Source organism: Mustela lutreola, chromosome 5, assembly GCF_030435805.1.
Source record: "Mustela lutreola isolate mMusLut2 chromosome 5, mMusLut2.pri, whole genome shotgun sequence".
Classification (NCBI taxonomy): domain Eukaryota; kingdom Metazoa; phylum Chordata; class Mammalia; order Carnivora; family Mustelidae; genus Mustela; species Mustela lutreola.
In genome coordinates, this window is record NC_081294.1 from 151,201,117 (window position 1) to 151,228,463 (window position 27,347).

General features: G+C 55.5%; 1 protein-coding gene across 2 annotated transcripts in view; it reads right to left on the reverse strand.

The window, feature by feature from the left end:
* ADAMTS2 (ADAM metallopeptidase with thrombospondin type 1 motif 2) overlaps window positions 1–27,347 on the reverse strand; it is a 216,554-nt gene that overhangs the window by 4,573 nt on the left and 184,634 nt on the right. For both annotated transcript variants that reach the window (XM_059175887.1, XM_059175886.1), the window contains exons 11-21: window positions 25,095–25,240; window positions 21,315–21,490; window positions 20,698–20,831; window positions 15,211–15,334; window positions 14,237–14,317; window positions 12,383–12,549; window positions 11,067–11,226; window positions 9,123–9,255; window positions 8,079–8,286; window positions 6,434–6,563; window positions 5,609–5,698 (exon numbers count right to left, since the gene is read on the reverse strand). In XM_059175887.1, the coding sequence (XP_059031870.1) occupies window positions 5,609–5,698; window positions 6,434–6,563; window positions 8,079–8,286; window positions 9,123–9,255; window positions 11,067–11,226; window positions 12,383–12,549; window positions 14,237–14,317; window positions 15,211–15,334; window positions 20,698–20,831; window positions 21,315–21,490; window positions 25,095–25,240 (1,549 nt within the window). The remainder of the gene's footprint in view (window positions 1–5,608; window positions 5,699–6,433; window positions 6,564–8,078; window positions 8,287–9,122; window positions 9,256–11,066; window positions 11,227–12,382; window positions 12,550–14,236; window positions 14,318–15,210; window positions 15,335–20,697; window positions 20,832–21,314; window positions 21,491–25,094; window positions 25,241–27,347) is intronic.

Sequence of the window (27,347 nt, forward strand, 5' to 3'; positions counted from 1 at the left end):
CCCCACCTCATCCCACACACAACACAAAAACAGAGGACTTACAAGAATTCACTTGACAGGAGAGAATAAGTCACGAGCTAGCACAACAGGGATGTCAGATCCCTGATAAGTTCCCGATGGCCAGCATCACTGGGCATCCCCTGCCTACTGTGTCTCCGCTCAGCCACCTTCTGCTGTCCCAGCGAGGACCTCAAACCTTTCCCTCCCTCTCCCTCTGCGACCTCCACTCCTCCTGAAAGGAAGGAAGGATTAAGGTGGGAAGGAAGTGGCAGCCAGGGGTGGAAGCCACCTCTGATGCAGGTACGCTGTGCGCCAATGGGGGGTGTGGTCCACAGACTCGCCTGCAGCTCTGCTCACCCACAGAAACTTCTCGCGGCAACAAGCAGGTCTCCTCCCATTCAGGAGGTTCTAATGGTGCCCACTGCCTGCCCATCACTTCAGGCTGCAATCTGCCTTCCCAGGCTGGTGGCCCCCTTGGTTAGACACTGACCCCAACCCCTGGAGCTTCAGACTCTCGGAGACAGCTGCCTACTAGACAGACTCCTGAGCCCTGTGGTTCCCAATGTACCTGAGACTCCACTTCTCTGGTGTAAGCCCAGGGTCTCTGTTGGACCACTTGTCTTGGAGAATGGGCTCTCCAGCACACAAGCCAAATCCCAGGCAACCCCCAACCCCTGTTTATTCACCCCTAAGTCCATCAGTATTCCTGCTAGACACTCTTGGTATGTCTGTTTTTCCCTCTCTTGCCCTTCATGGGGTCAAACTGCTTTGCTTCTTGTCTGCACCATGCTAAGAGCCTCCTTTCCACCTGCCTTTCTCAATTCTTTCTCTTTCTTGTCCACTATCCTGCTCCAGTCAGAATGCTGTTTTTCAACTGAAGATATGACCATGTCACTGTCTTGACTGAAGTCCCTGTGTTGTATCTCGTTTTCAGGGTGAGGACCCATCCCCTTCAACTCCCTAGGTTCACTCAGGCCTTAGACCCCCCTACCTTATACTGTGCTCCCTCCAACCTCAGGACCTTTGCACATACCATGTCCACTTCCTCTGTCTTTCTTTAGTTGCTCTCATCTCCTTCTCCAGGCTCACTGAACCCTGTCTTCAGGCAAGCATTGCCTACCCTCCTATGGGAGGCCCTCCCATTCCCAGCACTCTGTCCCAGGTGGCAAGTTCACACTTAATTGCCAGATAAGATTGCCTGACCTACAAACCAGGTGGAGTAGTCCTGTTTGAAGCTCGGAGGTGCTCAGAGCCCCACCTGCTCCCTTCCCCAGTTCCTGGCCCTTCTCCCCTTCATGGAAGCCACCAGGTGAGCTGTGTGAATACCACTGAGGCCTAGGTCTGAACAAGACAAGCATGGAGCCTGGGCTGGCAGTGCTGCAGGGAATGGGACCACTCCTGCTACAACAGAGGCCTCCCATCACCTGTGCCTTCTCCTTCAGACAAACACCAAGACTGTTTGTAAACTTCTCCCTCACTTCTCTCCCCCAGGCTGGGACCCTGGGAACCAGGCAGCCTGTCAGCAGAGGGCAGGGGTCGGCTGATGGTGTCTGTAGGCCAAGTCTGCACCTCCACCTGGTTTTGTAAAGAAGGTTTAACTGGGGACGCCTGGGTGGCTCAGCTGGTTAGATGACTGCCTTTGGCTCAGGTCATGATCCCGGAGTCCCAGGATCGAGTCCCGCATCGGGCTCCCAGCTCCATGGGGAGTCTGCTTCTCCCTCTGACCTTCTCCTCGCTCATGCTCTCTCTCACTCTCTCTCTCTCAAATAAATAAATAGAATCTTTAAAAAAAAAAAAAAAGAAGGTTTAACTGTTACCATCTGGCACTTTACAGAAAGCTTGCAGACCTGTGGTCAGGTGGTGTCCCAGTGCCCGGCCAGAGCCTGACACAGAGAGCACTCGACAAATGTCCCTGAATACATGGGCGAGTCAGGGCAAAGAGTCCCTCTTCCTGCCACAGGTAGGGGACAGCTGGGGGGCCGGGCCCAGGTTCCTTTGATCAGTAGCTACATTGCTTTACGTTCTTAAAAGTGAGAATGAATAAATGAGTGAATGAATGAGTAATTAAGAAAGCTATGGGCCAAGAGCTTGGCTATGCTATTATCGGTCTAGACCAATTTCAAAATCATTATTCCCAACCATTCTTAAAGACACCAACAGCTGGGTATTTTAAAGTCTTATCGCTGAGCAGAGAACCCTCCCAGAGGACAGGAATTCCGCCACCAAGGGGCCCATCACATATCTGGAGGCAGCAGCTGGTGGAGGGTCCCTACACCCAGAGAAAAATCCCATTTTCCTGGTACCTGATCTTCAGCTGTTCCCAGTAGCAATGACATAGCAAGACCTACTGCCTTCCAGCGAACAACAAGCCACTGAGACCAAACCCATTCTCATAAATTGAAGCCATTCCTGAGCCCTTCCCACCATCTCGGCTCTAGCCAAATATCACCCATGTTCTGTTTTGCCCACTAGCTTCCTCCTTTAAATGAATTCCTTTTTTCTTTTTAAGCTTAAAGTTTATTTTAGAAAAAAACTTTCCACTACCACAGTTCATGGGAAAGAAGCGGCGGTCAATGAAGACAACCCTAACCGGGAACGCGAAGACAAGTTTTAAGTCGCCATTTAACCCCTACAACTCCAGGAAGACCGCCCTGCCTGCAAGACTCTAAGCTGCAGAGAAGCAAGCTAGCATGAGGGAGATCACGGCATCCCTACCCCGGTGGGCCTCCTGTCCAGGTGCCATGAAGGGGACAGGGAACTGGGGCATGGGGGGCTGCTCAGGGGAGCTCAGGTCATGTTTATTGCACCACCTAAAACCGCCCTGTCTCCCACGCTTTGGGAAGGCTGGGATGGGGAGAACCTGGTTCTCTGCTTCCTCAATTGAGTCTCACACAGGATTTCACCACCCAAAGGCTGGGTGACAGGATAAGAAAGCGTGGGACCCCCACTGGCCAGTGGCCTGGTGCACCCCAGCTGTCCCTGGGGTGAGCCACTTCTGCAGGGGTTCCTTCTGATCCATTGGGCAGGGACACTGCATGGGTGCAGATCTGTCAGGGGAAGCTGTTTGGGTCTCCTGTGTCTCCTTCCAATGACCAAAGCTCTGCGCTGGGTTCTGTGACCCCATACTTCCAGGCTGGCAACTAGGGTCTGAACTGTGCCCTGAAGCCTGTCTCTGTGGTGCTCCTCCCTGGCACAGGATCCTCTTCATAGGAAAGGCAGGAGGGAGAAGCCCACTAGCGGGAGGGCCCTGTCGGTCCCAGCCCGCTGCCTGGTCCTGGTCAGTGAGGTGAGCAGGCCCCATGGCTTCTGAGATGAGGCTTCAGGAGACACAGGCAGGCACCACTGAGCACAAGCTCATGCAAATGCATAGGCCAGGTGCCCACAGCCACTGCTGCCGTGCCCTCGTTCTGACCTGGACCTGGACCTGGACCAGGTGGGCACCTCTTCCCCCCAGAACAGATCATCTCAGGTTGACAGCTATGCCAGCAGCCAGGGTGGTGGCCCGATGGTGGCTCACAGCGCAGTGACCTGGGCCAGCACCATCAGGCCTCTGACCCCACATTCCCACTCCACTGATCCCAGAGAGGGGGAGAGACTCACCCCTCAGGCCCTCTCTCTGATGGTGAAACCATTTGCGAGAAGAGAACCCAGACGGTCCCACGAGGGGCTCGTTCAGCAGGAATAATTCAGAAGTTAAAGTCATGGTGGAGTGTCTCCACAGGCTGCTGTCACATTTTGAAAAATGACCGGAGTGGGGGAGGGGCCTAGATATCCACTTTGGGCAGGGGTGGGGGGTGGCAGTCATTTGAAGCAGAAGCCCAGCCCCTAATGTGACAGAAGGGTCCCCGCAGCAGCTCGGCAGCGCTGCCAGCCGTGAGGTGAAGAGAAGGAGCCAGCCCGGGCCAAACCCGAGCACCCAGTTTCACGGAACTTTTATTGACTTTATTTGTGGGATGCATGACAGGAAGTCTTTCCATCGTTAGTAAAGAGAAAAGGTCATTTCCACAGTCACTTTGGCACACACTAACGTTGTCTCATAAAAAAACCAGAAAAGCGACGACAATGGAACCTAGGTATTACGTCATTGGATACATACAAAACACTAATAAAATATCCCTGATAAACCAAAGTGCATATAGACAGACAGCACGATGCCCAGGACCGTACCGCACCTTCCCAGAGGCAGAGTCACTCGCGTGGCCTAGTCAAAGTTGGAAGTTAACAGTCGTGAGAATTAGTATGCGTTACACACCAAGTATGTACATAACAGTAGTCAGAGCCGGGGAGGAGGCAGCGGGGTGCGGTTAGCAGATGGTGGGGCAGGGTGGGGATTGGGGTGCGACGCAGGGGCCCGGGGCACGCTGGGGGGGGCGGCGGCCGGTGCGCTGCCCTCTGTGTAAGGCAGCACCCGGGAGGGGGCTCAGCAAACAGTCAGCGCCAACTGGCTGCACAGCCTCAGAGGGGGTCTCCACTCAGCAGAGCAGAGCCAGCTAGAGCCAGCACGCCCAGGGCTCCCCCTGCATAGGCCCCTGGCTATGAGAAACCTTGGATGAGCTGGGCGGCCTCCACCTGGGCTGGTGCTGCCTGCCTCCTACCGGGATCACAACCCCGCTCTGAAGCTGGAGTTAGCAGCCAACTCTGTTACCTTTCAACTTTAAGGCATTTTCTACATAGTTTTATCTAAGCAAAAAAATCAATAAAAATTGAGGTAATTCTGTAGTTGTTCACACTGGTAGGTGGCCGCATCCACATCAGACAGTCTCTCTCTCTCTCTCTCAATCTCTCACTCTCTCACCTCCATGGATGGGGTCATGTGCACACGATGAGAAAAGGCCATTGGAGCTAATGGACAGAGAGTGAAGTGGCGGTGTGTCCCCATGTCCCACTGGAGGGACATGTCCCCTGCCACCTCCATGTGACCCAAACCCCCCAAGGGGACAGGGCACAGGGGCCAAGGGCTGTGGAAGTTGGACGCAAAGGCCACAGGAAGCAGGCCACAGTCGCACGAGTCAGGAGGACACACTGAGCACAGGGTCAGCAGCAGCAGCAACAGCAGGGACCGCAGGGGAGCCCCGACATACCCATGAAATCTCGGGGCTGGGCCACCTGGCACGGCGGCACAACACTGTGTGCCCCAGACCCCTTCTGGCCTCACGCCTCGCTGGTGGGCAGTGTCTGAAAGGGGACCGGTGGGTTTCCCCCTTGACTTCCAACCTGCAGCTCCAGCTTGGAGGGGTGTGGCTCCCAGAGGTGGTCACCAAGTGGTCACATGTGCACTCTGGCCTCTGGCCCCTCCAGCACCAAGACAGATCTTTGCCCCTTTACACGCCATCACCAGCCAGGTCCCGGCCCCCTACAAGAGGCCAGTGCCCAGTGCCCTGGGGCCATGCCTCGGCGAGGCGAGCCCTCCCAGCCAGGCAGCCAGGGCGGCTCCAAAGGAGATGGCCTAGCACAGAGGCCCAGGAAAAATCAGATTGAACCGAGAGAGCGCTCAGGAAGAGTCAGGGAAGTTTTCCATAGAAGGAGAGGAGGGGAGCCCACGGCAAGCTCCACAGGGCGCAGGGCATGCACTGGAGGGCAGAGGCAGAGTTATAAACGGGCCGGTTACTTGACGAGGTCTTCTGGACTGGTGAGTCGGGGTCTGGGCGAGACAGCCACTGAACCACATAGCTCTTCTTGGAAGGATCGGAGATGTTTCCTAGAGGGGAAAGGAAGGGCTGTGGCTCCTGAGGCCCCACACTGGGCCAGCACCCACCACCCCAGGCATGCAGGATCAGCAGGAGGGCTCTGACTCCCCCATGTGGCGTTTGAGGACCCTTGGGACAGAGAGGCCCTGGCGGTCCAGGCCACCTCCTGCCTCTCTCCCACCTCCCACCAGGCCTCCTGGGTCTCAGCTACTCACTACCCAGCACCCCACCCTGCCTGCTCCCCAGCAACATAGGGAGCAAGTGAATCCCAGCTCTAGCCCCCTGCCTGGTTGGGTGGGCACATCTGACCTCCCTGAATTCCCTCCTTTGTAGATGGGATTCACAGTGGGGTCCACATCTTGAGCTTTTTCCAGGACCAAAAGTGTTTGCATGCAGACAGTGCTCTGGTTGCTCTCCTCAGAGGGCACTAGGCACCCCCTCCTTGCATGGGTACCCCAACTCACACAGGCACCCCCTTCTTGCATGGACCTGGGCGCCTCATCTGGCAGAGCCCCACTGAGTCAGGAGGTGGTGGTCACGTGGTCACCATGAATCTGCTTCTGTCTCCCAAACCACTGAGGAGTGGCCAGGAAGACAGTCAGGGCTGAGTTCTTCCCATTTCTGACTACAGAAAGATCAGCCCTTAGTGTCTCCCTCCAGGTCACAAATGCTGAGTCCAGACCAGTCCTCCTCACCCGGGCCCGCTGTACACTGGGGTCTGGGACTGGGGGCAGCAGGAGGCTTACGGGGACAGGGGCCCAGCCTGCAGATTCTGGCTGTCTCAGGCCGCTCCTCCCGGCAGATCCCGAAGCTGTCATCTGCAGTTCGGCACAGCACTGGCCGCTCCTGGGTGCCATTGCCACAGGTCACTGAGCACTGCAGGTAGAGAGTCACAAGTCAGGGCCTGCCTCCCTGGTCAGCTGGGCCCCAAAGAGTTCCCCACACATGTGACCCGATAACACGTGGAAGGTGGTGGAGGGCAGAGGGTAGAGTATGAGCTAGAGGCCAGTGTTGCCTTGCCCAGCCTTGAGTGGCTGCCCCAACCTCCTAAGTCTCTGAAGTCGGGGACACATGGGCCTATCTCTGTGAGTTACTATGAGTTAGAGCAAATGTACAAAGCCTGACACTTCCAGGTTCTCAACAGGGATCTCCCTTCTCTGGCTGAAGGAAGCCCACCCAGGACACGAAGAGCCTCTTGTACGCTAGGGACTGCTGGGAATGCTCTGATGGAGACCAGGAGTTGTGGCAGAGGACCCCTGGACACAAGGGCCTGTGCCACCAACCCCCTCATTGGCCCCTCCAGCCTGGCATCCCCTCTACCTCACTGCATGGGGACAGGCCCAAAGCCATCACACCCACACTCCCGACTCGGCTCCCAGTTCAGACCAGGCCCACCGGGAGAATGCCCCAGTCCTCACCTTACACAGTGCAGGAAATGGTGGACTTGGCAGTCCCCAGGCTTCTCAAACCTTACAGAGCCCCAAAGAAGGCCTGCTTTCAGGACCAAGATTTGGGAAGCTCCTGGGGACCATGCTCGTAGGATGTTCTGTCTGGGGAGAGCGTTTCTGCATACCTAACGCCCCGAGTCACATCGCACCAGTCTGTCCAGTTAGTTTGTACCAACAGTGTGTTTGACGATGAGCACTTGCTCCCCCACCTGGGGGCCTAGAGCTTGGATAACCAGAGTCAGGCACACCTGGAAGCCCCTGGACACCCAGGCCTACGGGGCTCCCCTGGCTGGCAGCATTTCATGCATGCCATCCCACGCTGCTGCTGACAGAACTAAGTGTGCCCTGGGAGCCCACCAGAAGGGGACACCTGGAAGCTTGTGCGTGGCTTCCTCTGGGCTCGGCCACGCACCTTCCCCTTTTGCTGATTCTATCCTGTGATTTGCTGAAATGCACTACAACTGTGGGTATGATGACGTCTGAGTCCTGTGAGTCCTTCCAGTGAATCACTGAGCCCGAGGCTGGTCTTGAGGACCCTGACCCACCAGGCCTGTGAGCTGGGTGTCAGTACTCATGTTAGCTTAGCCCTGGCCCTGGACTGCTGCTCCAGCCCCTGAGACCAGCCAGTCCCGGTCCAAGTCCTCCCTCCCCCATGTTCCCTTCTACCAGCTTGGCTGGTCTTCCAGACCACCCCTCTGCCCCCGTTCTCCCAGGACTCTAAGCTCCTGAGCACATGGCAGCCTCTGCCCTGCAGTGCAAACACCCATTCCAGTCAGTTTCTCAACAGAGCATGGACCGTGTGGCCTCCACCGTGCCCTGAGACCCACAGGATGTGGTCTGGGCCAAGAACTGCGTCCAGACCCACATGGAGCGCTCTGACCCCCTCAGTCCTGCCCAAGCTGGGTTTGGGGGCTGAGGATGTGAGGCCAGGGGGCCCTCTCACCTGGGACCAGGGTCCAGCCCGCCATCGCCCAGGGCAGAGCTCACGGTTGCAGGCCCGACGGCCCTCGGGCCGGGCGTCATTGCAATGTTTGGTGTGCACGGAGCGGGTGGTGTTGTTGTGCAGGGGCTGTACGCAGCGCACAGAGCGAGCTTGCGTGCCCATCCGCCCGCAACTCTGACTGCAAGGCTCCCATTCACCTGTGACCCACCTGTGGGGGCAGAGCAATAGGTCAGTCCCCTTGGAGAGCTGGCTGGGCTGTGGCCAGGGGTGCAGAGAGAAGGCAGCCCGCCTCCCTGGGGCATCTTCCCCTTTATCAGGAAGACAGCCTAGAGCCTGACGGGGGCTCTAACTGAGATCTAGCAGGTGACACTGCTGCAGGCCCTGCTGGGGCCAGGTGGGGGCATGGAGGGCCCTGGTTATCTGTCCCTTCTCAGGCTCCTGGCTCTGCCTTCTGCCCTCCGTGGTTGCTGACATCACAGACCCTTCAGGGAAACAGGGTGGACTCCCACAGCACCTGTCCCCACTTAGCCCCCCCAGGCCTAAGTACCAACCACCCTCTCCCCTCAGGGCCCTGCGAAAGGAACCTGGGCCCGGAAATGCAGCCCTGCCAAAGCCCTGGGCTAAAGGATCAAGGCTGCAGCTGCCGCAATGAGTGGCCTGGGGAACATCTACCACAGGACCTGAAGATGGCCAGTCCCCACTGAGCTTCAGTTTCCCCATCTTGGCATTAGCACATGTCATCATCTCTAAGACACACATGACCGTCTCAGTGCAGCATGTGCAAAGCAGGGGTGCACCGCACAGCCTGAGGGGTCTTAGACCCCATGACACGTGCTGAGGGAGAAAAAATCCACCAACACGGCAGGGGATGTGATGGCCAGCACCACTCAGGGCCTAGAGCCCGCACCTGCCTCCCCAGGAGCCCCCGGGGATCTGCCTTCTCTTCTCACGGGACCCCAGGCTGGGGTCTCTGAAGAAGGGATGCACAGGCCTGTCTCTCTGAGTAACTGGGGCTGGAGGAGCCAGGTGGCCCCGGGCACTCACACTGGCTGGGAGCACTCCTGTGGGTTGCAAGCCCGGCGGATGGCTTTGGGCTTCGTGAGGGCGTCGCAGAAGCCTCGGTGTACCATCTTGTGGTCCAGCCTCCGGCGGCAGCCATACTTGGTGAACTGGGAGCCTGAAGACAAGAGCTTGAGGGGTCTCATGGGGCAGTGTGGCCCCTCCACGGGGCATAGAGAAGCAGCTCCATGGGCAGCTTCAGCCCCTTTTCCCCAGGCCTCTAATGGGGGGGGGGGCAATGTGCCAGGGCCAGGCCTTGGAGATATCCAGCCTCATGTCCACCCAGCACCCCAGGCTCAGCGAGTGGGAGGCCAGGGGAGAGTGGCCACCTTGTTCCCTGGTCTCTCAACTGGCTTCCTGGGGCAGGAGGGAGGGCTCTATTTCCTCTCCATTGTTCAGCCACATATTCTACCTCGAATTAACCCACGTGGAGGCCCTGCGATGAGCCTGGAGATGGCTTAACACAGAAACATGGCCTGCAAGGCTCCTCTCACCGGAGTCTAGGACAGCTCTTCTCAACGGGGCGATTTTAACATCGGGCAGTATCTGGGACACTTAGGTGTCACAACTTGGGGTTGGGGGGTGCCACTTGCAATCTAGCACATAGAAGCCAGGGATGCTGCTCAACATCCTACAATGCACGGAACAGACCCCAAAAGAATTATAAAGCCCAGTGTGTCAACAACTCCAACGTCTCTACACCCCAGGCTACCAGGTGAGTCACAAGACAATGTGGCTGGACAGCCTGATCTAAGCTGGGTATCTGGAGAAGTCCTAGAAAGCAGAGAATGGAGGAACGTTGGTTTAGTGGGAAGGCAGCAGAGTGGCTTCCAGGGAAGAGACAACCTGTGCAAAAGCCCTGAGGCAGGAACATGGCATGTCCAGGAAAAGCAGCTAGGGCCAGTGTGGCCAGGGCCTGGTGGGCAAGGGGTAGGGGTACTGATGCAGTGGAAGAGGTCAGCAAGCTGCCCAGACCACAGAGGCCATGAGGAGAATCTCATCTTTATCCAAAGAGTGGACGGAGCTGCTAAAACTATGGCACTAGGAAGGGATGCCAAGAAGGGACCTTTAAGAGCTCACACTGGGGTGACAGTGGACACACAAGGGCCAGCTGGGGAGCAAGGATGGTGTCAGCACTGGGCAGACGGAACAGCAGATAGGTCCACGAGATACAGAGGAGGGAGAGTCAGTAGGACATACTCAAGGGAGGGTTGGGGGTGCCATCTGCACAGGTGGGAGCCCTGCAGAAGGAGCTGTCCACCTGCTTGGGCCATGGGAGCAGTCACCTCTTCTTTGGCAAAATCCTCTCAGTCCTCTAGGTGTGGGACCCTGACAGAGCCTGTCCTGGCCACCTGTTCTTGCCTCTTAGCTCGTCTAGCCCCTCAGGAGCAGTGAGCACGTGTGGGAGACCAGAAATCTCCTGCCCGTCTGTATGTCCCACCCAGCTGTGGACTGTTTGAGGTCCAGGGCAGGTGGGACACCTCTGCAGGAAGCCCCATCCCTCCCAGGACAGTTGGGAGGCCCTTCTGAATAAGTGTGGGGAGTGACCTCCACAGAGGGGTCCCCTTTCCTGGTCTCCAGCATGACCTGAGTCCTTCCTGGGCCTGCCTCGTGAGGCCTAATCCACCCATGCCACCCTCACACCAGCCTCCTGCCAGGCCAGACCCTCTCTTCCCGATGCAGCTCCATGCTGTAACACCGATGCCCACAAGCCCTTCTGGCTGCCTTTGGTCCGCTGCCCTGAGCACCCCCTTCCTGCCCACCCTCTACCCCCCCACCAGGTGGGTTGCTGCCTTGGCCTCCTGCCCCTGGGCCAGTCTTCTCATGCTGAGCATGTCCCTCAGGCCAGGCAGTCAGCAGGGCACCGTGGGCTCAGGAACCCCTTTTCCCAGGAGCCTCCCCGCGACCAGCTCTGAGAATACCCTTCACCTCCACCGCAGGGCTTGGAGCAGGGAGTCCACTTCTTGAGAGCCCACTCATAGCCCACGGAGTCATCCTCCAGGACGTTGTTGCCATCCACGTTGAGTGAGTCCTCATGGATCATGTACTTGTACGTCAGCGATATCCGGGCATCACCCTGTGGGATGACCTGTGCCCAGAGATGGCCGTGAGTGCGTTCGCTGTGCTGTCCACCTGCCCTCGCCGGCCAGTTTAGAAACACATGCCCCGGCCCATGTATGGTCGGTTCTCTTTATGGGCCATGGTTATCTTCTAGAAAGTGTTGGAAAGCTCGGATTTACCAATCCTGCACCATGGCTGGCGGGGAGGAGCATGGGGCCAGGGTCCTGCCAGCCTCCGGTCAGTGTACTTTTACCCACTGTCATTACATAACCAAATTTTATGTGTGTTTCTGTTCGAGTTCACCTTAGTTTACGCGGCTGACTTTTTCACAGCACTGGCAGGTTGCTGAGGGCACTTCCAGGGGTGAAGTCCCCGCAAGTGAGGTGAGCTGAGCAGAGGGGCACACATGTGTGACACACACGGATCCTGGGCTCAGGTGCCCAAACCCAACCATTCACTCTCACAGAGGAGCTAAAGGCCTGTGAGCCTTATCCAGAGTCTTTTACATTTTTCCCAAATAAAACATCTTATTTTTGTGACGGAAATTAACTTCCAAAAAGCAATTAGAAAATCAAGTCCCTAGGGCGCTGGCCGGCTTTATTAGCGGGATGGGTGTCTCTTGATTTTGGGGCTATGAGTTTAAGCCCCACATTGGGTATAGAGATTACTTAAAAATAAATCTTGGGAAAAAAAAAAAAAAAAGAAAAGAAAATCAAGCCCCCTCTGGATTCTCATTCACCCCTCTGGATTCTGGATTCACCCAGAAGTGGGTCTTGGACACAAGAGTTGGGGCTTAGCCCTGCTTAGGGACAAAGTCTGGTATGAGCCGGGTTTGGGAGGCTAACCTCCTGAACCCCGTCAGTCACTCCTGGGGCATTGCAAGGTTTGGATGGGATGGCAGACATGAGCAGACGTGATACAAGGTGGCCATGAATGTCATTTGGAGGAGGAAACTGAAGCCCTTAGAGGGGAGGGTTGGACTGCTGTACCCCAGGGCCCAGTGCAGAGCAGAGCCCAGAATCTCATGTCTCAGGGCTCCAAGTCTGACAGATGGAGACCCTTGGTCCAGAGGGCAGGCCAGGGATGATTTCCAAGAGGGGTCCAAAGGATGCAGGGAGGTCCAGGGACCCCAGGAAGCCCCTCCATCTCCATCCCAGGCAGGCCTGGCCCCTGCCTCCACTTACCAGCACGGTGACGGTGCCGTGAAGGGGACCCATGGTTTGCAGCGTCTCCCGGCCATCCTCATCTCGGTACTCCCACTCCACGCCCATAGCAATGAAGGATTTGGAATTGGGATCCACGTCATGTTCTTCATTTAAAATGAACTTGCCCGTCTCCAGGTTCTTGACGGCTGAGAATGGCAGAAGACAGCCCCCACCCCCAGCCATGATCACTCAGGAGCAGAAGCTGGGTGCACTGGGGAGAGAGGCAGGGAGGGTCCACAGGTCTCAACTGGTGAGGGGAGTGATGGGGAGCAGATCTCTGTTTGCCCCAGCTGCCCTCTGCTAGGGGCCTGTGCCAGTGGAAGCCCAGATAGCCATGGGAGCCAGCCTCGGCCTCGAAGCTACCCTGCCCAGGGCCCTTTCCTGGATCTGCCCCACAGTCCCTGGGGGTGTGGGGGTTTCAAGCAGCCGCTGTAGGATCACCTCCTTCCAGTCGACTCAGAGCCATTGTCTCCCACATCCTGCACCCGCCTCCTGGGTGCAGCGCATCTGCTGGACACTAGGGCACAGGGCTGGGGTGAAGCTTCCTGCCATGGGGTAAGCATAGGTCCAGCTGAAAGGCAGAGCCTCCTCACCCCAACCTGGTGCCTCAGGAGGTCCCCATACATCCTCAGAGACCGAGCTTGACCAGGGGGTGGCACGGGACACATGGAATACCCCAGGATCAGCAGGTGTCTGGAAGCCAATAACTGGCTGGTCAGGAAGCCCCATGCATCCCACAGTGTGGAAGGCAGCTACTGGGGGTCCCAGACAGGGATCCGAGAAGGAGGAAATCGTTCCCTGCACCAGTGTCCTGCAGTTCTCTGTGCACCCCACAAAGATACCTCAGCAGGGGCCTGCAGACACTCAACTGGCCATCAACCCTGGCTCCTCTCACGCAGAGAGATCAGGCCTCACACCTGGAGCCTGCAGCGAGAATGTGTTTAGATTCAAGTGTCTGTCTCTCCCTTTAGGAACCAACTTTTAGGTTTTTCCTTCCACTTAAGGCAAGTGGTTTTGCATTTTGGGTAGCAATACAGTTTCCTCTTAAAACAGGGAAGAAAGAACAAAGTGCATTAAACAGAGTGGGGTGTTCGCTGTGTTGGTGGGGGTGCCAGACAGTGGCACTTGGGGAGCCCCGACCCGGTCCGGTCTCCATGGCACAAGGGAGGGGGGGGAGCCCAAACTGGGAGAATGGATTTGTCTGGATTTCCCCCATGACTCCCAGCATCACTTAGGACTTTAGCCCATGACCACCCAAGAGGGAGGGCACAGGTGCCTTTAGCTGATGGGGGTGAGGACAGGTGAAGGCCTGTAAGGGATCCCAGCAATCTCAGAGGGCACTCAGAGTAGTACGAGCAACCACATTTGCAAGAAATGCCAAAAAGCCCTATTCCAGGTAGCATCTCTTGAGTTTAAAATTAAACTAATTGGAAATATGCAAATATAGGTTGTAACCCCATCTGCAGGCCAGCCCGGGGTGCTTTCTTGTTGGTGTGGGGACTGCTGCCCAGACACTGCTTGCAGACTCTGCCTGCCTTCCAGTGGGTAGGGGGAGCCTTCCCCCTTGGCCTTAAGATGGAAGAGGAGGTAGGCAGTCACTACTCTGTGGGCTAGGAGTACAGCATGCTTTAGACACATGTCCCTCCTTAGCTGCTGCCAGGAGCCCTTGGATCCCAGCCCCCAGCCTCTCCACCTGGAGAAGACCCCAGAAGAGATTCCCCCAGTGGGCTGAGCCAGGGATAGGGAGGTGGAGCAGAGGCTGGGCCTCCCAGCCTGACCTCTGCCCCTGGGCTCTCTAGCCACACCCAGAACTGCTGGGCTTCAGAGACTCACACAGGTGGTGGCTGGTGCTGTCTGCCTCCTGGATAAGCAGGTGTCTGGCTCCTGCCGGGATTTCAAACATCTTGATGTAACCTTTGTTGGGATGTGGGAAGATAAAGCCAAGTGAGTCAGAAAAGGCCACTGGAATGTGGACAATACACAGAGGGGTCTCACCCATGGCCCCATGGTTCTTGGGCTTGACCACCTGCCTGGACAAGGGTTGATGGGAAAGGTACTATGTCCCAGCTGGCCAAAGCCCTTTTGCTCCTCAGGTGCTCCCTGGGCCTTTTCCATGGGACACTTCAAGGGAATCCTCAGGGTGACCCCGGAGCCAAACCTGGGCTTGAAGCTAACATGCCATATCTGGGAGGTAGACTCTCAGCAAACCGCTTGGCCTCCTAGACCTCAGCCATTTAATCTGCAAACCGAAGACCCCTGGGCTCTCATGGGACCATGGAAAATCACTCTGTACCCTGGTGCCGACTCTGAGTCAAGGCCATGGCCTTCTTCTAAGAGGCAAACCGAGGTGGCTTCTCCCCGTTTCGGACAGTGGTATAGTCATTGCAGGCCCACCCACATGGCTGTTCTCCCAGAGCTCAGGTCGGCCCGGGACCCCCAGTTCCCCAGCCCCATCGTGTGGCTCTGCGGCCTGCCCAGGGCAGTCCTGCTGACAGCCAGCTGGAGGGAGGAGGCAGGGAGCAAAGGACCCAGAGTCCAGCTGGGCAGCTTTGGAAGGCAAGGGAGGGGTGCCCTATGCAGGCCCTGGCCTTCAAATAAAGACTGAGATCTGCCCTGTGCACCTGTATGTTGGCATTCTCTGCCCTGACCCCTGAGATCCAGGTTTCTCTTCCCCAAACAGCCTGGAGCCTGGCTCAGGCTGTACCTGACTTAGGTTCTTCCCTCCCCTTCTTGTGCCCCCCTCCTCCCCATCCTGCCAGGTACAGCAGAAAATCAGGCACCAGGGGTGGAGGGAGGGGCTCACTCACCGAGCTTCTTGGGGGAGCGTGTGAATGTGCCCTTGACCACTTTGCAGTGGGTGTTGTCCCCTCCACACACACCGCACTTGTCTTCCTGCTTGCTGGAGCCGATCACTCCGTCACAGCCCACCTTCTGCAGGAGGATGGTGTGTGGTGTGTACTCAACAGCCTTGCCCACTTGAGCCCCCAACCCAATCTGTGCCCTCAGGGCCCTGCCATCTGTTCCCCCTGCAGCTCAGGCCTACACCCTCCTTAGAGGTTTCTGATGCAGAGGAAGGAGACTGGGCTTTGGAGCAAGACAGACCCTGTGTGCCTACCCACAGGCCACCAATGCTGCTTCCTGCCCCTCCTCTGCTCATCTGGACAGTGTGACCTCAGAGGGCTCTGCACAGCCTGACTAGGGCCACCTGCCGAGCCTGGCCTGGCCTGGCGAGCTAGCCTCTGCATGGATGTCTCTGTCCCAGTGGCTGTGGATCTGACCTAGCCTCTGCCCTTCTCCCAGGGGCCATACAGTGCAGCCTGGCTGGGGCTCTCACCCAAAGCTTGGGCCTGCAGGCCCCAAGAACACAATGCCCCCTTGAGTCTGTCTCTGGGGTGTCTGTGCAGGAGTTGACAAGAGTTGGTGAGAACAACTGGAACTCCATTCATTCAAGAAATCCTCTCAGTATCACCTACTCCAGTGTCAGAATTATTCCACACTAAGCAGGGTTGCTCGCTTGACCTGGGCCACCCAGCCAAGGTAGTAACAAGTTCAGGTTCTACTCTCCACAGCTATGGCAGCATACCATTCCCAGGGCCAGGGAACTCCACAGAAGGAGCTCCTGCAGGATGGGCCTGAGCAGGTCGCCGGAGGCCACTCTCTCCTAGCTCAGCCAAGGAAGACAGCCCATCCTCTGAGCTAGTCGGCTCCCTCTGCCTGTCTTAAGAGTGCATCAGAGTGTGACAGGTTTTCCTTTTTGTCGAGGCTGCCAGGAAGCTCAGAGCCAATTTTCCCTTCAAGGTTATCCCTGCTCCCTTTCTCTGGAAAAACCCACTTCTCCCTCTGCTCTTTGATTTCTGACTTTTGTCTCACGAGGGCCTTGCAGGGCAGGGGCTCTGCACCATGAAAAGGCTACAGAGGAGTGGTTCATGAATCATGTTTGAAGGTGTGGACAGATGTTGATGGTGTTTGGTCTTACCCATTCCGGTGTAATCATAAGCCCTTTGAATCATTTTTGAAAGTGAGCGGGGTGAAAAACAATCACTGAAATGAACATCTCATGTTTATTATAATGGTTCCTGGGGGGTAGGTGGAATTAGCCAAGGAAGACAACATGATCTACCGGGGAAAGAAGACCCAGTGAAAACATTGCTCTTTAAAGGTACAGAAGCCTGAACCGAATGTGCCCACTTGCCATTTCTAGATGGGTGGTCTCAGGAGGCACGCTGCTCTCACTCTGAGTTGGTTTCCATGTTCATGACATGGTATCAGAGCAGCCCAGCCTGTGGGAGCTCTTGCTGGGGGGGAGGAGATGGGCCTTGGCAACAGTCACAGGCTCCCTTCCTCAGGGAAGGCTGGAGTTGGTGTGGGGGGCGGGGAGAACCCGCTTTTAGGCCAGGACAGTTACACTCCCTGTGAGAAGGGTTGCTTCAGCCTCTCACCCGAGGGGGACTCATGCTCTCTTTCAGACAGAATAAACCAGAAGCAAAAAGCCTCTGAGTTGTAGAGGCAGGTGAGAGGTGGTGCCAGGGAACAAAGCAGCATCTGGAAGGTGCTTCCCCAGACTCCAGACTCCGAAACCCATGTCATTTCGTGAACCTTACCAGAGGACCAACTCTGTTCTAGAAGCTCTTCACTGGTTCATGTGCTCTTTCTTTCTTTTTTTTTTTTTAAGATTTTTTTTTTTTATTTTTTTATTTGACAGAGAGAGAGAGGTCACAAGTAGGCAGAGAGAGAGAAGGGGAAGCAGGCTCCCTGCCGAGCAGAGAGCCCCATGCGGGCTTCAATCCCAGGACTCTGAGATCATGACCCAAGTGGAATGCAGAGGCCTAACCCACTGAGCCACCCAGGTGCCCTCATGTGCTCTTTCTAAAAAGACTTGCAGCCCATGTACAACCCAAAACACTTATTAGAAATTCAGCTGGCTGGAACAGAAGGAGGGTACTGGACAGAGGAAAAACAAAGCCAACAGGCTACATTTTAAGACACTTGTTCCAATGGAGTCTTTTCTCCGAGTCACAAGAGGTGAGCAAAAGGGAAAGCAGAATAAGTTAAGTACTTGATCTATCAGAACTCCAGAGATATTAACATGGCTTGTCACCCTTTTTCCTTACTTCTCAGGCATTTTTTTAATCACCTTTTATTTTTTCTGGAATCAAGGTATGTCTAATAATCACAGTGGACAGGAGCCGGCCTGCCCTAGAGAGGAGCGGTTTTGTCTGGGCAGCTGCTGGTCGGCTCATCAGGAGGCCTGACCTCCCAGAGCAAGCAAGCACTGTCCACAGCGGGGGGCGGGGGGGGGAATGCATCCCTGGTAAGTATCTACAGACCTTCAGGAGATGCCATTCTAACATTCAGCGCCTGAATAAGGGGGAACATGTGCGTAAGACATTAACTGAGTAGAAGAGACTAATGAAAACCAGGGTCACTGTGTGGGTCTGAAATCTCACTTGTGGTCCTACTGGGGTTGATGGCTCAGGCTGGGGAGGGCCCGTGTCCCCAAGAGGCTTTGTGTGGCTGCTGCCCATTGAGGCAATGGCCAGAGAGGGCTGGCAGCTGAACTCTGCTGCAGTCCAAGCCGGGCTGGAGGACACTGGTGGAGATGGTGGTCTCCCTGTCCCACGGGGAAGGGCCCACAGCTCACGAGGTGCTGCTTCCCTCCCCTCCCCTCTGTTACGAAATCCTGCAGGTGAGTCCTCAGATCAGGACAGATGCTAGCTTCTTTCAATCTCTGCCTTTCTCAATGCCATTTTCGGATGATATATTTGATGACTCACTATTACTTTCTCAGGGCAGTGGACTGTGCCCTTTATTCTGCTGGCTTCATTTAATTCTTGCTACTCTTTTCATTCCTTTCTCTGTGTGAACATGTGTATGCGCACGTGGATTTCTATTCTCCTGAAGCGTCTTCTGCTGTTATTTCACTCTTAACCTTCTTGAGTCGTGTTTTGATATTCCCTAATTGACAGCGTCCACTCGGGCATGATTTTTGACCCAGCACAAGATACTTTCACAAGAAGGGCTGCATGTCCCCAGGCATTGTGAGGACTTGGTACCTCATCTTAACTACTGCTCACATCTTCAGAGTGGTCCCAACCTGTCTCCTTTGCTTTAGAACTTCTTCTATATGATCACATTAAACATAAATATTTCTGTTTTCCAATGATGCAAGAAATTGCTCATCCTGCTGTCATTCCTTCAAAATCACCATTAATGAAATGTTTCATCTCCTCTTCTTCGACTATCAACGGTGCTGTGAAGCTCTAGCCCCCGAGACAGTGAATGGGTGCTCTGGCTTCTCTATTATGTTTGCGGCCATATCGCAGTTGCTGCTTAAAGCCATTTCTATTACTAAATGTAATACTGCTGGTGTTGGTCATGGTTCTAAATTTTTTCTGTGTCTTACGATGTTCTTTTTTTTTTTTTAAGACTTTATTTTTATTTATTTATTTATTTGTTCGTTTGCTTATTTATTTATTTTTTAATTAAAGATTTTTATTTATTTGTCAGAGACAGAGGGAGAGAGAGTGAGTGAGCACAGGCAGACAGAGAGGCAGGCAGAGGCAGAGGCAGAGGGAGAAGCAGGCTTCCTGCCGAGCAAGGAGCCCGATGTGGGACTCGATCCCAGGACCCCGGGATCATGACCTGAGCCGAAGGCAGCTGCTTAACCAACTGAGCCACCCAGGCGTCCTAAGACTTTATTTTATTTTAGACAGACACGGAAAGAGCATGCACGCATGAGCAAGGGGAAGGGAAGAAGGAGGGAGCGAATCCCAAGCAGACTCCTGGCAGAGTGAGAGCCTGGCACAGGGCTCAATCCCACCACCCTGAGATAATGACCTGACCTGAAACCAAGTGAGATGCTCAACCGACGACTCCACCCAGCTCTACCCCCTCCATGTCTTACAGTGTTTTGAGATCTTGAACTTGCTGGCTAGGTACAGGTTGCCCCTCCCTCATGCCTGCTTTTATGGGTAGCAGAGGGTTGGTCTGGGAGCACGTTTCGTATGTAAAACAATTCTCCTTAACCACCTTGATCGGCCTCTCACGCACAAGCTGATACTTCCCCTGCCAGGAATCATCCCCAGGCCAGGTGGCAGGAAGCCGGAGCCTCCCCTCTAGCCCAGATCCTGCCCATCCTCAACTGTTTCCTGGGTCCGGCCTGCCTTTCCTGAGGAAACCGCCATAAAACTCTAACCCCCAACCCCTTCCTTATTCCCCCACCCCTGACTAAACCTGGCACTTCCCCACAGGGCCCTGCATAGTGAAGTGAGCCTTTCTCTCAGGAAACCTAAGTAACTCGTTCTTCCTTCAATGGCACTGGCCTCTCTAGGTTGTCACTAGGTCACCTCCATAAATTAAAACCCTGCAGGAACAAAGGCAATGCTGCCGTCTCTGTTCCTCCGTATGTGGTCTCACAACCTGAGCGGACTGTGCACCATGGCCTCCATGCCGGACTCAAGCAGGGTAGCTCCCCTCCGGTCCCTGGCCACTGTGTCTGGAGGAGCCTCCTTTGCTGCAGGCTACCATCCTCCGTGAGTGGACAGAAGTTCTGAGCACAAGTCTGGCCGCCCTGCACCCTACCTCCTCACTCTCCTGGCCTCGCCCTCTTTCTCTGGGGTGCCTGCGGCAATCTGCCAGGCTTTCTGCCTGAGGCCTCCTGAAGATTCTGTCTCTCAGGAAAATGAGACAGAAGTCAGCCTCTATGATCCTACAATCGGCCCTGCCTCATCAGACTCCAGGTAGGCCTCCAGCTATTTCTAGGGAGCCTGGCAGAGGGCAGGCCTCTGCTCACGCCATGACGGTAATGCAAGGTTATTGCACTGTTGTTTCTTGTGACAGCCCGAGACTGAAGCCAAAGACGCAATAATGGAAAACCCAGAAGGGCATTTCTACAAAGGGCCGAACCAGCAAGCCCCATGGTGGGCTGCCCTGATGGAGAATGAGCTGTCTGGGCCCAGCAGAGTGCGAGAAGGTGGCAGCACTCTGGAACGGGTCGCTTGTGAACCACATGTGGCAGAACCACCAGGGAAGCATGTAAAATTCATGCGCCTAGGCCCAACCTCGAGCTACAGAGTCAGAACCTCTGAGGTGGGGCCCTCAAGCTGCCCGGGAACCCACAGACACACTCAAGTCTGAGGGCCCTTGGCACAGGGAAGAGATTGTGCCTTCCCTGTTCCAGGCACTGGTTTGGACACTTTGCATTAGCCCCCACGAGGCTGCCCCATAACCCCAGGAAGCCGACATCCTGAGCTGTGGCCCCCACACCCCTGTGCCCCCATCCCCACGGCACTCACCCTGCACTCCCCGCGCACACACAGGCTGAAGGCATCCTTGTAAGAGCAGCGTGTCCCGTCGTGCACCATGCGCTTCATGGACACCACCTCCCCAGTCTCCCTGGACTCGCAGTACAGGTGGCATCTCTCCTTGGCTGGAAGGGAATTGGCAGGGTACTGGCGAGGAGGCCCAGCTGCACGGCTCTCTAGCTCCCCAAGTTTGCTCAAGAGAAGCACCATACAAGGGAGAAGCTCTCCTGAGACTTTTCTTGGTAAATACCTGGCCTTCACAGGACTGCCCTGGGCCTGGGACAGAAAGTGAAAGGGGACAGGTGACTACAACCCCCTTGGCGAGTCTGCCTTGGGGACTTTGGCCCCAGGCTATTGGATTTAGGAAGAGCTTTTCCCAACAGAGCCAGGCTGATGTTGGCACAGATCCCAGAGGCTCTGACAGCCTTTCCCTCCAGACTGCAGCTTCTCTCCAGGATGGGGACCCTGTCTGCCCTGGCACCCATTCCCACAGTATGTTTAAAAATTCTAGGACTGTGCCCCCATGGGCTCTGCTGATAGCTGCAGCCTGTCCGCAACCTGGGGCACTGCCGCTGAGCACCTGCTCTACTCTGTCCCTGGGGGCTCACCATCCCGGTGCTCGTGGGGCAGCCAGTGGTGCTGGGCATCGCCATGCTCGAAGTACAGGTCCCACTGTCGGCACTGCTCCTCACGGAAGTCAGCCAGGGCATCAGGGCATTCCTGGGAGTTGCAGAGCTGGAAATCGTAGGCAAGGCCTGAACAGGTGCGGCCCCCGTTGGCTGGGCTGGAGGAGAAAGAGGAAGGCCTTGTAGCTCCGTGCCATCAGGAAGAGGCCAGAACATGGTGTGCCACTTGTCCTGAATTTCAGGTGTGGGAGGCAGCTGTGCAGAGTGAAGGGACCCAGCCCTGCCCTGTCCTAGCTGCAGGGCCCAGGCAATCCCCCTCATCCATGAAGCATAAAGGGACTGGTAATCCCTCCCTCTGGGACTCCCACAGGAAGGCAGCATCAGCTGGGCCCCCATGCACCCCCACCCTCAGCTCCCATCGCTGTGACTGAACCAACAGTGGGCTGTGGCTGCCTGTTACGGCTCTGCCCTTTCCTGGGACATGAATCCCAAGATGGAGGAAGTGAGGGAGTCTCCTCCACATCTGGGCTTAGGACTGTGCCTGACCCATGGTGGGAACTCAAAGAACAATTCCAAACCAGCACAATACTGCTGCTTAAGTTCCCGACAAGGGGTAGGAATGCAGCAGACACTGTTCTCTGGCTTCCCCCCACCCACTTCAGGGACCCAGGGCTGAGTTTTCCTAACCCCTCACTTCTCTGAGAACAGCACTCACCCACAAAGCACTAGCCCCATGGCAAAGGCCAGAAAAGGTGCCAGCCGTGGGACTGCACCCCAGGAGGAGCTGGGGACTTCAGCGTCACCATCTGCCTGGTATGGCAGTGCGGAGCAGGACCTGAGGCCCCACCGGAGACTTGGGCAAGGGTCACCCTACCTATATAACAGGGTGGTCAATGTGGCTGTGCATGGCACAGCAGAGTGGACAAGGAATGAGGCTGGCGTCCTTGAGGCCCCTCCCCAGGGCCACGTTCTTGAGGGAAGGTGGTGGGGAAAAGTGATATAAGACATTTGTGGAGAAAGCAGCAGGAGACACCCAAGATGGGGTGGATGAAAAGAAGGAGCAGCTCTGAGATTTACACCACGGCCACTACCCATGGGGTCACTGACAAGGGCATCCCCTCGATAGGTGTAGGGAGGAGCAGGAAGGAGGTGTACTGGTTCCAATGGAGAGCCAGGCAAACTCCAAACTAGAAAGTGAACTGGAGAATTCAGGGAAGGTGGGTGAGGAAGACCAAGTGCAGAGCCGGGGACTAGACCACCTGTGGTTCTGCGGTGACAGAGTGGGGAGCACGAAGGACACACGGGGAGCCCGGGCCAGCAAGCAGGGGAAGCTGGGAACTGCGCAGCATTACCACGCTGGCTTCTGTGCTGCAGGAAAGGCTGCAGACAGACAAGCAGGGGGCTGCAGCTATAGTTGGGACAGTGTGCAGGCTCACGGTCACCCCCGTCACCCCCGGGGAGGTTGCACGAAAGGGGAGGCACGTGGGGCCTGCCTGGGCTGCTGACACAGAGGCTGCCTGGAGCCCAGGAGCTCTGAAATGCTCTGGGCCCTGCAGCTGCCTGATGATGGTGGGAACAGTTGTCACTGCACCCTGACAGTGCTATCTGACCGTCACTATTGCGGAGGGAGCGCTGGCACTGGGCCTGACGGCTGACACGAACAGATAGCTCCTGTCACAGCTGCACTGGTCTCTTGCTGCCACCAAGGAGGCTGGGGCAGCCGGAGGAGTAGAAACTCCCTAGAGTACCAGGTTCAGAAGGACAGAAGAACATGGAGCCCACCTCCCTAACCTCAAGACTGGCCTGGTGATGGGTCTTCTGGAGCCAAAGCACCCAGAGTCAGGCACTAGCTTCAAGGTCTGGATGCTGGGATACTGGGCCAGATCTGCCCTCTCAGCTGTGAAGCTTGGACCTGAGTCACTCCATCAGCACATGAAGGGGCAGGAGAGACTCATTGTAGGTCCTGAGCCTTGCTGCACGCCAGGTACTGTGCTGTGGGTTGGGAACCCTGGTGGTCCTCACCCAGCACCCCAGAGCCTCTGGGGTCCTAACATTTCCTTTGTCATCCAGAGGCAGGCATAATAGCCCCAGGACTGCTTGAAAGGAGGAAGGTGGGATACTTTGCACCTTACCAGGATGGGGCCTGGAGCCCTCAGGTAGGAATTGGTCAGAAGCAGGCAGAGAGTTCTCCAGGCACGAGCTGATGCCCGTGGGGTTTGGGCTTTCCTACTGCTGGACCCCAGCGCACATCCCTTCCAGACCAATGTGGACTCGACCTTTCTGCCCAGAGCCGAGAGTGCTGACCCCCTCTGGCTCCCTGGGGGCTGGTTTGGGGCCTGGCTAAGCAGGGTGTGGGAATTGCTGCAGAGGTTGAAACCCAGCCTATCTGGAAGGGCCTAAGGGCCCGTGTACCTGAGGGCTTAAATTTTGGGGTCACGGGCTCCTTTGAGAAGTTGATATGAAACTAGAGCCCTGCTCTCTGAGAAAAACACACATGAACATAAAGTCATACCCAATCCTGCAAGGCTGTGGTAGGATCCAAGGCAGGGTGATGAACCTAGGACTCAGGCTTAGGTCTTAGGGCCCCAACCCAAATATCAAGGGGGTCCAGATGGGTGGAGGAGGTGAATGGAGATGGCTGGGCCGGGCTTCCCCACGAAGGGTCTGGTCTGAGTCGTTCATCGCCCATCAGCCTGTATTTGGGCCTGGTGTTGCAGGGATGCCCAATCTGGAAGCTGGAAATAAGATTCTCTCTCTCTCTCTCTCTCTCTCTTTTTTTTTTTAATGTGAAATTCCAGATATTTTTGTGTTTTCCTGTAAACTAGGATCTTTAAAACACCAAACAAGCCAAAGAAAGACAAAGCCATATGTCTTCTGGCAGCTGTGGGGCCTCCCTAGAGTAGGTGGAAGACCAGAGTGAGTGGTCATCTGTGGGGGTCCCGTTTACATGACTGTTTGTGCACCCACAATCAATCCATGAAGTAGGCTGCGTGAGGCCCGTGGGGCTCACTGAGGCCCCCTACGTCACAAAGCACTGCAGGGGCCCAGGAGACACACACAGACACACAAGTGTGCCTTCCTTGTGCACTCTTCCTTTCCCTGGGCAGTGCACTGGGGGAGGCACAGTGCAGGACTGGCAGGGCCCAGACCTGAGAGATATTCATAGAGTGGGCTGCCATGGAGGGACATTAAAGGAACCTAAGGGAGGACAACAGAGCACAGAATTTGGGGTTTGCATAGGAGGCAGGAGGAGGAGCACAGCTGGGGTGGGAGCCTGGCAGGCACGGGGGCAACCTCCCTAGGCAAACCCTATCATACATGCCCAGGATGGCATGTTGCTGACCCTTCTTCTTGCCTGGCATCTGGGAGCCCAAGAGAGCCCTCTGCTTTATCCCCATTGCTGCTACAACTTCTGTCTTCCATGTCCTTGACTAAGAAGGGCTGAATAAGTCAGTATCTAGAGCAGGGTGTGGGCCAGGTTGTGGGAATTGGCCCCAGGCCAGCAGCCTAGGAGACAAGGTTGCAGGCATCCAGGGCTGGCTCTGCCCCAGCAGGCTGTGTGATCTGAGGCAAGACCCTCCCCTCTTTGAGTCTCTGCTTGCTCCCAGGGATGGTGATGAGAAGCCTGAGCTGCCTGCCTTCATACCCTCTCCAGAAGTGGTGGACAGCCATGGCAGCCTTGCAGGATAGGGCCAGCTGGAAAGGGGCCTCGGGGACCTCAGCTACCACACAGGAGGGTGGGAAACAGTGGGGTCGACTCACTGTGGGTTGTCACACTGGCGGGTCCTGAACTTCACGCCTGTGCCGCAGGTGCGCGAGCAGGAGCCGAATGGACTCCAGGCACCCCAGTTGCCATCCCGTTTGAGGATGTCAGGGGTCAGCCAGATGCAGTGTCCTTTAAAGCAGTGCTGCAAGACAGAAGGTCACTCCTATGACCCACTGTTCCAGGGACACTTGGATGCCCCATACTCTTCAGTCTGCTGTTCCCTTGATGTCTGCTTGGCCCTGGAGGCACTGGAAAAGTGGACCCCACACCCTCTAGAAGTTCAGAGCCCTGTCAGGAGTCCCCGCAAGATGCCAGCCTGCCCTGCTCCCCTCCCCCAACTGCCACCCCGACCGCCCATAGTCCTCCATGTCTTGTCGAGTCCGCTCTGTCCTCTCAGCCCGAGCCTGTCCCACACCCCACACCATGTCTCTGGGTGAAGCCAAAGGCATGCCCACAGAGGGCAATTCACAAAGAAACCAGCAGGTCAGGCCAGTGACTCCAGAGACGTACAGAACCTACCTGCTTATGTTTAAAGGACATACAATGGAAATGAAGGTCCGGTGACAAGCTGACACAGTAAACATTCATGAATGCAGTGAGCAGAACACCGGCACTCAGGGAACACAGACCTACAGCTCGAATATGGTCACACTTCTCCCTGGCCTCCCACAGGGAGGATGCTTACACAACTTAGGGCCACTTTAGGAAGATGATTACAACATGTAAAAATACTGCATCAGATCTAAAATGGAATACTGATATAGAACAAGAAAAGATATCACAAAAAGTTAACAATGGACCAATACGACACACAACAAAAAGCAGATAACAAGGATGTTTTTCAAATGAGCCGACTGCCACAACTTCTCCTGCAGTTCCAACGGCATACTGCTTGTCCATCCCTTCTTCATCTGACCCCTGAGCCGCGGGTATGAGCGCAGGAGGTGGACGGACTCCAGGTGCCCTGGCTGCTGTCTGGTTTCAGGATTTCATTTTGCAGGTCTGTCTTCCACACAGAAAATAGAAAAATGCCGCCATTTTTGGGCAAACTATCTCTGTAAGGACCAGTGGCTATTTTGGCTACGTGATCTCAGTTGTAACTCTCAGCTCTGCCCCCAGGGCATGAGCTCAGCTATGCACAACACATCGGTGCATGGACAGGACTATGTCCCAATAAAACCTGATTTATGAAAACAGGCAGCAAGTGGAAACGTCTACAGGGGACCTATAAGGAGGTCAGTGAACTCCCTCTCCTCAGTAAGATAATTGTTTAACTGGTAAGCATTATTTTTAAAAATAACAACCACTTAAAGTATCTGGAAGTTGTCCTGAAGTCCATACAACAAAGGGAGAAACGTGTATTCAAGAACATCTATGAAATCTTGGTAAGAACAGTGGAAGTCTGTGGCATTTGGCCACAACTGCTACCCATACCTTCCCCAGCTCATGGGTCCAGAAGCTTTATGGCCTAGAAGACGGAACTATCTATCCTTCCTGCTGCCAGTCTGGGGCTACGGTTTGACCCTGGGAAAGGCACACCAACTGGCACTTCCCAATACATAATTCTGTGTTGCAGAAAGTTAACTCCAGGAAGCAGAGGCCAAGAGGACTGGGGCTCCCACTACTGGGTGAAGACTCTACCCCAGAGATGTCAGGCCAAGAATACTGGACCCCGACAGCCCCTTTCCCAGCTTGCTTCTAGGGCAGAGGCCTCATTCTAAAAAGAAAAAGCCAAGAAGAGTAGGGGCTGCCATCCACATCCAGTGACACACTCGTAGGCCAAGCTGTCACTCTGGGAGAAGTGGGCCACTTTGCCCTTCATTCAAGTGCAGCGGTCTTCCCAGAGGGAGAGGCAGAATGGCCAGTTCCACAGTTCTCCCTAAAAGGAGACCTTATTTGGAGCAGAGCTTGTGCAAGCTCATACCTACAGGCATTGTCTAAAACAACAGAAATCTTAGTAGTGAGCTGAGCAACTAAGAGGAGGCCCGAAGTTCCAAGATGCTAGCAACAGTGAGTAAAATGGTAAAACAACCAAAAGCGTAATAGAAAGAACCAAGGAAAGAGAGGTAAGGCCCCTCCTAGGGTCTGAGCAAGGCTCAAAGATGGGCAACATCCTGCTTCTGTGAAAGGCTCAGAATTTCAATGGGTCATACTGTAGACAGGTTGTACTTGAAAGCATGCTCAAAACCACATAGAAACCAGTTAGCTGCTAGTGAAAGCTAACTGGGTGACACCCGTAGAGACCGAAC